General features: G+C 34.3%; 2 protein-coding genes and 1 non-coding gene across 3 annotated transcripts; all 3 read right to left on the reverse strand.

Annotated features, from left to right (window-relative positions):
* Positions 1-1,450: 1,450 nt before the first annotated feature.
* LOC111876423 (50S ribosomal protein L12, chloroplastic) lies at positions 1,451-5,202 on the reverse strand. Its single transcript, XM_023872948.3, has 2 exons — positions 4,522-5,202; positions 1,451-1,622 (listed from the first exon to the last, which is right to left on the reverse strand). Exon 1 carries the CDS (start codon positions 5,103-5,105, stop codon positions 4,536-4,538), a length of 570 nt encoding a protein of 189 aa, XP_023728716.1. The 5' UTR covers positions 5,106-5,202; the 3' UTR covers positions 1,451-1,622; positions 4,522-4,535.
* Positions 5,203-6,625: 1,423 nt separating this feature from the next.
* Positions 6,626-6,697, reverse strand: TRNAP-UGG (transfer RNA proline (anticodon UGG)). Its single transcript has one exon. It is a non-coding gene; the product is annotated as a tRNA-Pro (tRNA).
* A 2,204-nt stretch (positions 6,698-8,901) lies between these two features.
* Positions 8,902-11,835, reverse strand: LOC111876422 (monodehydroascorbate reductase 4, peroxisomal). The gene is made up of 7 exons (XM_023872947.3): positions 11,615-11,835; positions 10,997-11,048; positions 10,753-10,833; positions 10,376-10,494; positions 10,062-10,281; positions 9,873-9,991; positions 8,902-9,790 (listed from the first exon to the last, which is right to left on the reverse strand). The coding sequence occupies exons 1-7, from the start codon at positions 11,732-11,734 to the stop codon at positions 9,059-9,061; spliced, it is 1,443 nt and encodes a 480-aa protein (XP_023728715.1). The 5' UTR covers positions 11,735-11,835; the 3' UTR covers positions 8,902-9,058.
* Between the last annotated feature and the right edge of the window lie 4,181 nt (positions 11,836-16,016).

A 16,016-nucleotide genomic window follows, 5' to 3' on the forward strand; every position in this document is an offset into this window, starting at 1 on the left:
TGGTATCGGAAGTAGGCAAGAAGAACTCACAAAGAGAGAGAGAGAGAGAGGTGGGTCCTCTCAGTTTATAATTATTAAAATGAATAAATAATTATTAAACATTTAAAAAGTGATTTTAAAAATAGAAAATAAATACCCCAAGGGTATTTAAGTCATTTCAGTTTACTGAGGGACCAAATCTGCAACGAAACCAGCTTAAAAGGACCACTAATCCAAAAAAGTCGGAGTTTTGACTAAAACCCCAAAAAAATGCATACCACAGGGACCATTTTTGCAATTTTGTCTTTTTTTTTTTTTTTTGAAAAATACGTGAAATTTTCTAATATAATATTCTGCAAATATTCCAATGTGATTTTTAGAATATTAGAATATTCTAGTATTCTAGTATTCTAGTATTCTAGTACATTTGTCAGATATATAAAATATTCTTATATTCTACTAAAATATTCTAATATTCTACTATAATATTTTACAGATATTTCAAAAAAACGGTAATTTTTTTATTTTATTTATTTTATTTATTTATTTATTTTTGGATAAAAAAGTGACGAAAATAATATTTAAAAAAAATAAAAAAATTTCAATTATTTTGCATTTTAAAAATGTTTTTTTTTATCTACAAAATAAATGGCTATGATTGTTTCTTTCCGTAATATATATATATATATATATATATATATATATATATATATATATATATATATATATATATATATATATATATAAAAGGCATATATGAAATTCTTCTATAAAATAGAGAATAAAATACCACTTCATATTATATTTAAAGTCCATTTTAGCATTATCTAATGATAGTATGGTACATTCATAATTTTGTTTATAAATCTAAAGCAGTTAAAATTCCCATCAAAAGAAAATGTTTGAAAGTTAATATTCTTGATTGCATTAACCATGTTTTCGGATCGACCCAATGCACTATTATACAAATAAATGAGGTACCGTTTTTAAAAAGAATAGACCAAATATCGCTCGACTCTTCCAGTAAATTGATCAAGCAATGTTTGTAAATCTTTACGCATTATAACAAGCCTTTGTATAGTGTTGCGTTTTAAAGTAGCGTGACTTGTTGAAAATGACGTTGTAACGATATTTGGATAAAATTGGTAACCAGCTAAAGATATCAAACACCCACACAATTTATAACATGGTCAGAGTTCTTCCAAATTTGTACCTTTCATTTTCTTTGCTAAAGATATCAAACACTTTCAAGCTCTATGAAGCATCGCTTGAGGTTTTTTTTTTTTTTTTTTGTAAATGATTAGAGATTGCAAATACAAACAGAAAGAAACATCCCTATATAAAATAAATACCTCAATACAATAGGCCATAAGCCAAGCGGAAACATCCCTTGTATGAGCTATTTGAAATAGTGACTTTAATTCAAGATTTTAGACTTTTTGAAAAACAAAATTACATATAAGATCCTAAATGTTCAACTTCATAACAGTTTAATAGCTAAATAGTTTAAAAGTAGGGGATCTATCAATAACATCAAGAGACATAAGTTAAGTAATGTCTTAACACATCATAATAAAGTAATAAAGACTTTTACAAATTCCAAAAGCTTGTCCCTCCTTTCATCTTCATTTAAAACTCATAATCTGAACACATATTAAAATAAATATGTTAGGTTAGGAAAGCCTAAGGAGCATTATCTGGGGACATTGTAAGGTGCATGACTTGTATAATCCACACACAATGCAAACCCGTAAAAGGTTACAAAACACATCAAGATTAGTAAAATTCAATATTTGAGAAAATAAACATTTCAATGATAAATATATTGTTAGAAACAATATAAAATCTTAAAAATATCAACCAACATGCTACACAGACAATCAAGGAAAGCAATAAAACAACAAAGATACTTAATGTGGTTCGGTTGATGTGACATCCGTCCATGGACAAGAACCAGAGAACTCTTCTATTACTCGAATGTTTTCAAAGTGATTACAATAGAATCTCTAGCTACAAATACTTATAATTCTAAACCCCGACAACTATAGCATCGAGCCTATATACAACTAAACAGGCCTATACTGCCTATACTGCAATGAGCTTTGGGCCTAACGACCATCAACCTACTACAATAACTTATCCCTTCCAAACCGTCTTTCTGGCATCTTCACTAAATTTCAAGTCACACTCTAACACAACAACGTTAACAGAATGCATGACATGCATCTAAAACAAATTCTCTAAGTCCAAAACATTTCACAAATGATGATTGAATCTATGTTTGTGCAAAAATAGAACAAAGCACACTAAACACTTATTATACTCGTTTAAACAAAGTTAGGTACAATTGAGTCATCACATAAGTACCACACAAAGAGTTGCAAGTCCCCCGTACAAGTGAGGTCGTCTAGAACGTCGTCATAACATCATCAAAAGTTCCAATTTTGGTACCTAAGTCATAAGGAGTCATACAAGTCTCAAGCTCATCTTAAGTTTGACCGATTTAACTGAGTTTTTCCGAGTTTTAGGAGTAGGGCAACTTGACCGAGTTGGACCGATTTCCACCGAGTTTTACCAATTCCGGTTTTTTGCCCGATTCTTAGATAATCGTCTCGACATATACCTGATTCCAAGTAATCGGCCAAGTAGGTCGAGTTTTACAACACTGCTTACAATGATGACTAGATGTTTAATGTCATCTAAAGGACAAAATGTTTGTCCAATTCACTTTAATATGCTCCTTTGTTGACATCAATGTTTTGACCGATTCCCTTTGTTTGACTAATCGCTCCCTTCAATGACAAACACCTCGACAGTTTAGATCTCTATCGTGACACCTTGACCTTCCGCTTCTTTGCTTCACTTTCACAATTTCGAACTAATCTTTGTTCCACCTTGAAATGTTCAACCTTGTCGGTCGACTCTCGACTCTGTAATCCATTGCCCAATGCCTTGTACCTTAGCTTACGATATTGTAAGCTAGATCTAACACCATCCATGATGATTGTCCCAACAAATGAGTTCAAAAAGTTATCATACGAAAAAACAAGTGTGATTTGATTAATAACATGTTGGTGAGGGGCTTTGTCATATAGAGCAACTTGTGTTTGAGCAACAAACTCATTGCACTTTCTCCATCGAAAGCCTCATATATAACTTCGCCATTTCGCCTGAAAGGGACAACATGATTGTGAAATGAGCCTTCTCTTCTTGTTGTTGGGATTAGTCTCATCCGTATTTATGGGTTTTCCATCGACAAGTTGTTACCGAAACCCTCATCTAGGGGCGGACGCAGGATTTTACGGTAGGGGTTACACGGGGGAGTTAAGGGTTGCACGGTAGTAGAAAAAAATAAAAATTTCGAAATTTTTCGAAATTTTTTCTACTGTGGCCGGAAAATTTAGGGGTTGTCGGTGCCACCGTGGACCACCCCTAGGTCCGCCCCTGCCCTCATCATTTAGCACTCGTCTTGATCCGCTAAAGACTAACGTTATTCTTGTCGATGAACTTCTCAATGACCATTTGAGGAGCCATTAACTTCTTAGAATTGAAAAAAAAAAATAGTGCCAACTTCTATTAAATTGTTGATATCAAGCGTCTAAGTGACTTCTATAACACAATTGTAGCCTTTCAAACATCCCATGTGGTTGATCTCTCCAACGGGTACTCTAGATGTCCAAGGAAAACTGAACAATTGTCGGAAATTGACACAACTATGTTAAGCACACACGTAGGTCTGGTTTGGGTACTATGACATGACTATGTTAATGACACTTTTGGTTCCCTCTAATCCTACATGTTTATATATGCTTATTCAGTTCATAATCAAAATTAGTAGCATTTCATCGATTGTGTATTGCTTTCATCTTCTATTATTGCTAGATCCATAATTCCACATAATATCCTCGTTGTTTCACCATTAAAAAATATGTAATAGAAAAAATATTATCATTGTGATTCTTCTTCTTTCTTCTTCCTGTATTACTTTCTTTAAAAAAATCTCATTTTTAAAATCCTTTTCAGCAAAGCAATTTGTTACTCATATCAACCATGTCATATTTACTTGTTTCACCTTTCAGCCAATATAAACACTTACTTGATGCAAGTACACACGAAGGCATCATTTTTATTTATGGTCGCTTGGAGAAATGAGACACATTGAAAAATTGAAAACAAGTTACAGATGCAATGAGATTCCTGAAAAAGATGACTTAAAGAGCAGAGTATATCTTCTGATTCATAGAAACAGGAATCATGGAATTTCTTAAGATTTTTTTGTTTTTTTTTTTTTTTGCTATCTCGTAATGTTCATCATAATAGATACTTTGGAGAATCGTAAGAACATATAGCAAAAGCTTCGGATGAATCAGTTACAGGAGGTATTAATATTTAATATCATCGGATTTAACAGAGAAAATGAAGAATAGGAGATAGTATCGAGAGTAAATTAAGGCATGAAATCGTAATATGATAAATTTCAACTACAAAACTCAAGAACTAATAACACATTGCATTAGGCAAACATGAAAAAGGAAAAGTTACCACAAATTCGTGATCTAAACAATCGAAATTTTTGCGCCAGCTTCTTCAAGTTGTTTCTTAGCCTCTTCTGCTTCATCTCTCGATATTCCTTCCTTGAATTTCTTCGGAAGTCCTTCAATAAGCTCTTTGGCCTCCTTAAGCGCCAGACTCGTTAAAGCTCTAACGGCTTTAATCGTCGCAATCCTCGCGTTACTAGGAACCTCATCAATCACAACATCGAACTCCGTCTTCTCCTCCACGGCAGCAGGTGCTTCAGCTCCAGCGCCAGGTGCGGCAACAACCGCAGCAGGAGCAAAGGAGGCGGCGGTGACTCCAAGCTTGTCTTGGAGGTACTCAACTAGCTTTTGTGCATCTGCAAGGGTTAGGTTCGAAATTTCATCGCCTAGCTCTACAACCTTCCCCTCGGCAACGGCGGCAACGGGGCGGAGAAATGTCGATCGGTGGGAGAGTTTAGGGGTTCGGAGGGGGAATTCTAGGGTTTGTTTGGGGGAAAAGGCTGCGGGAGATGCAGCTTGAGTGGTGGCAGCGTAGGAAGGATAAGAGAAGGAGCGCAAAGTAATTGTAGAGAGAGTAGAAGACGCCATTAGAGCAGAGCTCGGGAGAGACTGCAAGAGGGGACTGGGGAACGAATGGAGAGATAGGATAAGAGGATAGAGAAGTTTGGTTGATTTTAGATAAACGGTAGAGAGAAGTCGAGTTATTTCTCGATAAATTAATATAGAAGACCCTGATCTTAAAACAGATTGACAAAGATACCCTTCATTTCAAAATTTCTACATTTAAAGCCTTGGTTGGAAAGTTCTATTGGCAAGAAAATAGTATTAAGTAAGGTTGTAAAAATCGTTTGACGTTAGCTAGTCGGTGGACTAGGGTTAAGGGATTAATCGGCTAGGCGGAGATTAATCGGAGGATTAATCAGGGACCATTAATTGCTAATTTGTTGAATTTTTAAAAATTAAATATGACTAATATCATATAAAAGTTCATAAATACCACTAATATCATAACAAAATAGGTTAATTTAATTAATACAACACTAATTATAACTCAAATAGTTTCTATTGAGATATAACTTCTTCAAAGTGTTAAAATTTCATCAGGTTCTACTATTTCACTCATTGTGTATGTACGGATTAATCGATAGGTGTTCTTTTATCGGTCGAGTAGCGCCTAGGGATTAATCAAAGATTAATCGGGCCCTAGTCGGAATTTTTACAACACTGGTTTACACTTATTATTGGAAAGTTCTCTAAGTTTATATTTTCTATTGGTATTACACCAAATTCTATCATTTTAATGATTATATTCATTTATCTAACAAAAATTCAAATATAACAAAACATTGTTGCAACCTGATATGGTGTGCCATATGGTTTTTATCATTTTTTGGTCTGAAAGTAAAAACATAAAAAAAGGTGTGATGTTATGTTTCAACTTCGTAACCTCAAGATGAAGGCAATGGCTCCCCCACTAGACCAAGGCGTAAAGGATAATATATTAATAATGATTTTCCACAAAAATATATTGTTCTGGTTGTAGAGCATTCGTCTTCTTTCTTTTGAGATCACATGTCTAAAACATATCAGTACTCTTTTCTTGTCTTTTTTACTTTGAGGCACAAATAACCATGTCAACAACCATATGGCATGCCAAGTTAGGTTGTAATCAGGAAGAAACTAGTATTTTGGATAATTTCTAGAATAATCTCACTAAAGATATCCAATTTGGTGCAAGTCAATTCAAAGTTAATTATTTTTAAACAAGTCTCGGGTACTTGAATATCCCACCTCATGGCTCATGTATCAAAACAATTGTTTTCTCAAATAATACAAAATGTACAGAACAGTCGATGCTGCTCATGCAAGGCAAGCCGTGTACAGAAATCCAAACATCCTATATTTATTTGTTGGAGTGTTGCATCCAATGATTTGTCCTCAAAAAAGTTGTACTTAATGCAAATTAGCTGTAAAATTCTGCACTTTACTCTATTAACTTATGATTTGGTGAAAGATGGAAAAAAAAACTTTAAAAAGGGGCATTAAATTCTGCACTTTACTCTATTAACTTATGATTTGGTGAAAGATGGAAAAAAAAACTTTAAAACGGGGCATTCCGAGAATCGAACTCGGGACCTCTCGCACCCAAAGCGAGAATCATACCACTAGACCAAATGCCCAACATGTTTAGTATGTCAATAAAGTTTTATTTGAACTATTCATAGTAGGAAACAAACTCAAGCAAACGTGAACCATGGAAGCAAGAAAAAGAAAAAAAAAAGGACATGCTCAGTGCTCACGAAGTCACAGATACATCAAAGTGTTTTTTTATTATTTGATCTATTAAACGTTTACTTGAACTTGTGGCGATAAATAAATTATTCGTATAAAAACAGAAAAGTTACTTTGAATGAGGTTGGGAATTTTTCCGATATTTATCGCAGCCAAATTAAAAATCAAAGAGTCGCCTCCACCATTTTGGATGGGAAGTGGAAACACAATTCAAAGAGGTATAATTTTGAAGTGTTTTTTAAAATGATTTATTAAGTTATTGTTTTTCAAAAAATTAATAACTGAAAAAGGTGTTTAGTAAACCAATTTTTCAAGTAAAAAAATAACATTTTTCAAAAAACAAAAAATTTATGGTTTTTCCAAAAAGTCAATAAGTTGCTTTAAAAACAAAGTCAAACACTGTCATCTCGCATGACTTTTTTTCTTAGCAATTCATAAAGCCTGCTGTAACACTAACAATTTTTGATTTTTTTTTTCAAATTTAAATAAACTATATTTTTTAATACACAAACATTTTATATTACATAAATTATATTTTTTTAAAACACAAACACATAATACTAAATAAAAAATGGTTATGATAAATTAAAACATAAAGTATGATTAATAGATTAAAACATGACTTACTTCCTAAAAACTTGACCTAATACCTAAAACACAGCTTAATACCTAAAACATGACTTACTATTCGACTTAAAACATAAATTAAAACTATATTTAAGACATAAAAATATTACTATTTATCCAACTGATATTGTTTAGTAATCTTCGTCCTTGCATTGTTGAAAATTCGACAATCATCCTCAGACAAGTTCTTTGTTTTTTTAAGAAAAACTTTAACGTACAGTTCATTTCTCTTTTCTTTCTCAATTCCATATATTTGTCAAGCTTAGTGTCTAACACTTGGATGTCAGTCCTTATCTCCTCAATTTCACACGATGAACTTTGAACTCTTTTTAGCTTTCTTCTTGTTTTGTCTCGTGATCTCATCCCATATACGAGTTGGAGCTTCATATGGATCTTCATTGTTGAGGTCAATCCATATATGCACATCATAAGATTGACTATGGGTTGACTCGAAGTTTCTGTTTCGTTTGGACATACCCACAAAATCAACACTTTTTAGATTCAATCATTATGGTTTGGTCATCACAACTCCCCAAAACGCCTCATTTGCAAAAGCTTTTCTGATTTTTGCCTTGTAAATTTGACGACATTTTGCTATGACATTCACCTCATTTGCACTTATTTGCAGGTTGTGCGTTGCGTTCATGTAGATGTCGTTGAACTTCATTGAATTTTGTTAGCGGTCCTCCATTTTGAGTACACTTACCTAGTAATGCAGTACTCCTATTCATTCGGGGTACAAAAACTTTTCCAAACTCCAAATTTAAAGGTTGTCGAATTTTGGTCACCCCCAATCGCCAGATCCTCCGATAAAACTAGTCATTCTTGCGTCAATGACTTCTCTTCTTTATCCGTCCATCCTTGGCATTTTGTCTTTGCTTTTTTTTTTTTTTCGTTTGGGGCCAACTTCTGGCTTTTCAACGGGTCTTTTTATCGGAAGAATCGGTTAACTCATCGATTAGGTGGCGTAGTTCGGATTGAGAATTAGTTTGAGGTTGGTGTTAGGAAAAGAATTAGGTTTCTTGAACCGTCTCAAATGGATAAAGTTCGGAATTTGGATGGGGTATAGGTTAGGATTGGAAATTAGTTTTGGGTTGGTTTTGGTAAAATGGCATGAGTTGAGATTGGAATTGCATTGTTTATTTATAATTATTATTGGATTATAATTTGAAATTTTGAATTTTTAGAGTTAAAACGGCTACTTCTTTTATTAAAAAAAAAAAAAAAAAAAAAAGGTTTTTTTTAGTTCGAAAAATGGTCAAATGTGGTTTAAAAATCTAGTCAAAGTCTAAGATTCCAAGCACCAATCAAATTCAAGCCTTGCTCTCTCTCTCTCCCCTCTTGCTGAAATAATGGTGTATCCCCGGTGGCCAGCCCCCTAGCACGAGCCACACGCAGCCTGGCGAGTGCTAGCGAGACTCTCCCCGCGCCTGACTCCCTATAGCCTAAAGATCCAATCCACCGATTAAACAGTTGTGCACATGGTATATAAAATAGAATAAGAATATAAGTTACTACACTATAAAGTTTTATCAAGTCTTCGTGTATGAATACTTGTTTTTTTTCCTTCTAATCAAATTGCACAACAACGCCACAATCAATCAAACCACATTCCTCATTCCTCACCAGCGGCGGCGTCTCCTCCCATACCAATAAGCAAACGCCGCTATCGATGCCGCCACAACAACCCCAGCCGTTGCATGCCACGGATACACCGCTTTCTCCAAAACCACCAACGAACCCGACCTACCCACATCCACAGGCGGCACCACCACCGGTTGCTGACTCACTGCCACCGCAAACCCAAGACCTTGTCTCTCAAGCTCACTCAAATCCTCAATCTCCGGTTTAACCCTAGTCACATTCGCAATAGCCTCATACTCTTCTTTACTTCCACCTTCAAGAAAAGACCCAACTAATTGACCTTTATTCACCCAATACGCACCGAAACTAGTCCCTGAAAAATCACCAAAATACACAGCTTCCCCTGTATTATCCCCGTAAAACTGCCATGACAATGAGAAGACGCGGGAATAGAAGAATGGTAAGTAATCGAATTCTGGCGTCTTTTCCGGTTCCATTATCGCGGAAACAGCATGTCGGGCAGATTTCCGGGCAGCGTCCACATGCTCGAGTCGTCGGATTTCACCGAAAGTTTTGACCGGAAATGATGCCACGTCACCGACTGCATACACCGAGGTGTTGCTTGTTTGTAATCGGCTGTTGACTTTGATTCCGCCTTTCTCTAAAGTGAGTTGACCTTCAAAGAGGCTTGTATTTGGACGGATTCCGATTCCGACCACTACCAAATCTGCAGGAAGATAACTTCCATCCTTGAGATTAACTCCAGTAACCTGTACATAGTTTTTAACACTCAAATTGATAAAAAAAATTGCTAAAAAGAAAAAAAAATGTAGCATTAATTTTACATTTTACCTTCCCTTCTGCGTTGAAAACAAATGACGAAAGAACTGTGCCTTTGACAAAATTTATGCCCTTAGATTTGTAAAATTCTTCATAGTAACTTGCAATCTTGGGGGTGAATAGTCGACCCACTACAAAAAAAAAAAAAGGATTGTAAAAGACTTCATATTAAGATATGAAAGGTGGATTAGAGCTGCTTACTGCAATGTGGCTCAGGGAACACCATTGAGACATTTATCTTGTTTATGACCAAGGAAGCAGCACATTCCATTCCGATGTAACCACCACCAATCACCACCGCGTTTCCGCCAGTAGATTTTTGCATGACATCAACAAGTCTGGTTGCATCAGCCACATCACGGAGATAACATACATTTTCAGCATCTGATCCACTTACACCAAACTCTTCAAGCCTCAAAGCCTATATATAATAAAATCCAACAAGTAACTTATCAAATTCTTGTTTTGAAAATCTTTTTATTGAAGGTTTATAAATAAATGACCAGTTTCAGTACCCGGGCACCTGTTGCAATGATGAGAAATTTGTAGCTGATGGTTTCTCCTGTTGCAGTCAGAAGTGTCTTGCGTCTCACATCAGCAGACTTTACCCGAGTACCCAAAATCAGTTCAATTCCTGAAGATTTTTTACAACACCAAATATGAGCAACCACTTGAAAAAACATCACCATTTAATTTCTTACAGTATCTTATTGAATTTAAAGATCATCAAATTTACATGTTTGTTACTTGTTACAGACTTACAGAAAGAAAGATCCAACCATTTTGTGTATTATGTTTTCATTATCAAATATCAATTAAAGAAAGAAAGATCCAACCATACAAAATAAATAAATTTTATGCCAGAAAATGATTTGTGTTCAATGGTTAATACCATGTTCCTTGTACCACTTTGGTGTTAACCTCTCTTCATTGGCACCTACACAGGTATGAAATGCAGGGAGGCGTGCAGGAGCTGTGAAGAACAACAAGTACAGAACATAACAAAGTCAGACAGGAAAACGATGAGACAATAAATGACCCCAAAAGCATGAGATCAATCTTGGAATATGTATTGATTCGAAATAAGGGAAACTAAAATCTGAGATTAAATAATGAATTTTGTAGGAAGGGGGTACCTTCTGGAAGTAGAAAGCCTTTGCTGAGTGCAGGTCTCTCATAAGGAGCCACCTGTAGATAATAAAGATGTGTATCAAGAACAATCAGATTATGTGGATTTTTCTCTCAAACATAATTCAAGCTAGGGAGAGATTTCATCAATAATTCACTGATTTCTTGCAAGTGCAACTGTAATGAATCAGCTTAAGGATTGAATTGAAATTCACTTCATCCATCATTTAAAGTTACATGAAATTATGGTATACGCATGTTAGGTTCCGAAAGGAAAAAGCGATCCATTAATCCAATAGTCATTAAAATCCACAAACAAATAGACATGTAATAGCTTTTATAGGAAAATCGCAGTTACGTGTGCAAACTTTAAGTTCCCACAATCAAGCAAATAGTCAAATCATTAATGATTATTCAAGCACAAGCAAGGACGCAAGCAAGCACATGAGGCAAAACGGCGAACACTTGGCGTGCAAAAGTGTAAACCGAACAACAGCGACCAAAATTAACAAACGAGAGATGATCAATGATTTCAACGTATTCCGCAGACGAAAATGGAAAGAGTAGATTAAAGTTGGCACAGTTGTGAACTAAGAAATTCGATGATAACGAAGATGGAAAATTACAGGTTCTTCGGAGATGATGCAGAGTTCCCCATGTGAGACGCCTTTTTTGGTGAATTCAAGAGCTGCGTAACCGGCGGCGACGCCTCCACCAAGTATCACATACACAAAAGCTCTTCCCATTTCCCCTTCTGTGTGTCTCTCTCCCCCTCCCGCCCACCTAGCCCCTCAAATTCTTTATCTATTTCTAAGCTTCTCTCTCTAGAGAAACAAATAAAACTGGCCCCCCACTCTCTCTCCCTCTCTAGATTTAATTTATTTATTATGTGTATCCTCCATACCCATCATCCTATTATTTAAAATGAAATTAACAATTATGGAATGAATTTAACCGTAGTGTTCCCGAGTTCTAATTAAGGAGAGAAATTGGAGGAAACAGTGGAAAAGTGAGGGGTGTAGAAGAAAAATCGTGTTCCCGAATTTCATTAATGAATCGAAAGTGAGGGGAGGGGAAAGATTTTGGAGTCATATTTTCCTTCCAAATTTTCCTCCCAAATTGGGCGGATTTGTGAAGAAAGCGAAGGGAAGGAAAATTTTAAGTTTTATTTTTCTTTCATCCTAACTCGGGAATACAAAAACTTAAAATTTTCCTTTCATTTCCTTCGAACTCGGGAACACGGAATAATGAATATTTTCATTCACCTCCCTTTCTTTCCGTCAAAATTTTCTTTCTCTTTCCTATAATAAATTTATAAAAAAACTCGGGAACAAGGCGTAAATTCAACCAAAGAAAATCATGTCATATCGAATTCGTAATCTACAAGTAATTAAATTATTTTTTTCGTGATTCATGTTTAAAAAAAATCCATTCAAAAACTATGCTTATGAGAGGATATTATAAGTGAATGCTAATTTAACATCTATATATCCGTGAAAGTTCTAATACATAATTATATATTTATAATCTAAATATAAATAATTATTTTAATAATAATAAGTAAGTTATATTTTTTTTTAAATGACTACAATCTCCGGAACATAGCATTCCAGAGTAGTAGTGTTCATTCCGGAAGCTTTTATTATGGAGTATATATTTGTACATTCCGGACGGACAGAGCAATTCTGGAATGCAGTAGTCAACATCGTACATAGACGTGACATTACGGAATCACGGACACATGTTTCGGATTCTAGAAAACATTTTTTTCCGTCCAATATATAAATGGTATCTCATGTAGTTAGTCACTTACTTTGAATCATTCGTAATTATTTGTTATAACTACTTCAATATGAGTTTCTCAGACGGTGACTGCGAAGAAAGATTTACCAACCTGTCTGTTTACCTAAAAAACCTTCAGCGGACCAACTCTTATAGATATATCAACATCAAAATAGATGCGATGGATCGTTTCCACTTTGTCTCGTGGATATTGGATCTGTGGTAAAATTATTTTGTGTCATATTTTAATTGTTTCTTTAAAATTTATAACGTTTATATAACTAATTGGTTTGTTTTCCCAAAAGAAATACATTTTCATGCATCCATAGGTTGCTTGTTTCCTGTCATCGTTGAGGTAGTATTCGTCTACGAGATGACTACCTAAAAACAATGTTTTTAGCGATTGATATGGACAGAAGCAACCAAGTTGTGTCTATAGCATTTGACGTGACAAATAATGTTGACTCTTGTACCTGTTTCTTGATGATGTTGAAGAAAGCTCTCTGAGAGGGCAGGGAAGCGTCGTTCATAACCAATATATGTCATTAGTTATTGCATAGGTCAAGTATTCTTTAATTATTATCATGGTTATTGTTGTAAAATTGTGTTCATGTATTTACGAACAAAAACTGGTGGAAACAGACAATTAGAACATTTATACTTCCATGCATGCAAATCATATACTATATTTGATTTTCAACAAACATTTTGTCGGCTAAGTCATGATGCAGGCGAGGTGCTTGTCAACTTGCATAAACGTATACAAAATTAAAACCACGTTGCAAAGATGTATCCATAACAAAAGTTATAAATTCGCAGTTAGTCTATAATAATAGGTTTGTCTAAACTTACCACGGTCCCTTTTTCGGAGTTCTATCTGTTTTCAATTTAAATTTTAACACACTTTCTGATTTCATTCTTAATTTTATAGGTGTCTTTCATGGTTTTTTTTTCTAACTCGACATCTTGGTTTTTTATTTGCATAACAAAATTACATCATCATTTTAACATATTACTATGAAAATACAATAAAATATTTATTACAAATTTTTTTTAATTCGGTTTTACCTTTTACAGGCGCAATTCTGAAAGACTCTTGTAAATAGAATACAATTTATTCGTCCGTTAAACTCACTCTTTTTAATAACATTCAAGCAAATTGGTCTTCAGACTAATACATGGTATTTAACAATACTAAAAACAATATATATATATATATATATATATATATATATATATATATATATATATATTGAATTTTTATTCCAAAATATCATTTCAGAATCACTACTACAAAAACAATCTTTAATGGCAAGCATTGTGTGTCATAAATGATGGGTTTTTAGCACTACAACAATCATATGGTATACATACAACCCTAATTGCTTTGGATCTAAGTTTTTCTCTATTGAACATGCAAATACAAACTCCAAAGCAATAACCCTATGACTAGCATACAATTTCCAAAATTGACACATAAATTAGGGTTCAGATGTTATCTCTCTTGTTATGTTGTAATAACAAGTACAAATCATTGATTGATCTTGACTTCTGAAAGCCTAATGCCTCAAGTGTTGCACCTCCAATGGAGTCACAAACACTCTATGCAAAGGATAACTTGGAGAGGTAAGGAAAATCTGCGAGTGTTCTTCTTAGAATGCTTAAAGCTGAAAATACCAACTAGAGGGTCTTTAAATAGTTGTGGTTGCTATGGTTTTCAAGTAGAAATCCTAATACCTTTCTTAGGCAACAAGCAGCCCATGGACTCCCTCCTTAAAGCCCTTTGACGAAATCTATAGGGCTTCCCCCTTAGGATTTCGTCCACTCAACTCTATGGAGTCCATCAGCCTAATTCTGCAACTATTAATGATTTGTAGAACAGTCCCTCAATTATTAATCAGTTCCTTTAATCCCAAAATTAATACTAGGTTAATTTCTGGTTAATTACCAATTAATAATATGATTTCCAAATAATATATTAATAAAATCATTTTGAATACCAATTTATTAGTCATATAATAAATCTTACTATCTTTCCACTTGTCATCCTATTAAGTTGCATAAGTGAAGGCAACCCAAAAGGACCATGCTCATAATCAAATCAAGTACATACCAAATATACTTATGGGCTTAGACACCTAATCCAACGGTCTCCCACTTGGATAAGTCTAATAACTATATTTGCAAGTACGACTTCAGAATTTGATTAGCAATCGTAGCTTTCAAAAGTCGTTGTCAAACTCTGATCTTATCAAAAACGCGTCCTTTAGATAAGGGATCAAATATTCCTCCATTCTACAAGATATCATACGGACATGGGACATGGATTATAATCATCCTCTATGTTCATGTGTTGTTTCCCGTTTTCTTATTTATGACGTCTGACAACATACTACAATTGAACACATCAACTTAGTCCAGGCTTGGCCAAGCGCTTAGGGTGTCATCACTAAATCATCGAGGGGCCCACATATATCGCTTTTATCCCACTTTGGGTAAAAGGAACGGATAAACTTCGACTCATATGCTTGTACTATTTACTCATTAAATCACACACAACAATATGCTTTATAAGATGTCTTTACGTATTATCAATGTGCAACCGACTCATAAACAACAACTCATATGTCTTCATTTCAAGAATATAAGATATTATTGTCTCACAATCACTCGTGATAAAATCCATGAAGTGATTCAGATGAGTGTGGGTTTAATCCAATACTCAAATCTTATTTCAGGAGTACTCATGAACATTGCAACAAACTTTTGCTATGTCTAAACACTTAGACAATCTACAGTCGAATTAATATAAATAAAACACTTATTATTTAATCACCATATTGATTAGACTTTATTCATTGTATAATGTTTCGAACAATTGACTTAATACTTGAATTAAAACAATAGTCATCCTATGATCCAAGCATGCACACTATGTTTATTTATAGTCCTTACTTTGTGAAATAGATCAATTGAACACATTTCCAATGATGCTCATTTCACAAATCCAAATCCTCAATGTAACAATACCAAATTCTTGTCACTATGAGAATCTTGTTAAATCTAAACTTACATGCAATGTTCCTTTTGTAATGTCAAGGAACCAAAGCCACATAGACTTTGCTAATGATATTACAAAACATTATTGGGGACACTTGTTACAGAAAAATTCCATAGAGATGAAGTCTCACATTCAAGGTACATTCCTTGAACATCCTTCTTGCATAAAAGTTTATAATCTACATA

This window comes from Lactuca sativa, chromosome 2 (genome assembly GCF_002870075.4).
Source record: "Lactuca sativa cultivar Salinas chromosome 2, Lsat_Salinas_v11, whole genome shotgun sequence".
Classification (NCBI taxonomy): Eukaryota; Viridiplantae; Streptophyta; class Magnoliopsida; order Asterales; family Asteraceae; genus Lactuca; species Lactuca sativa.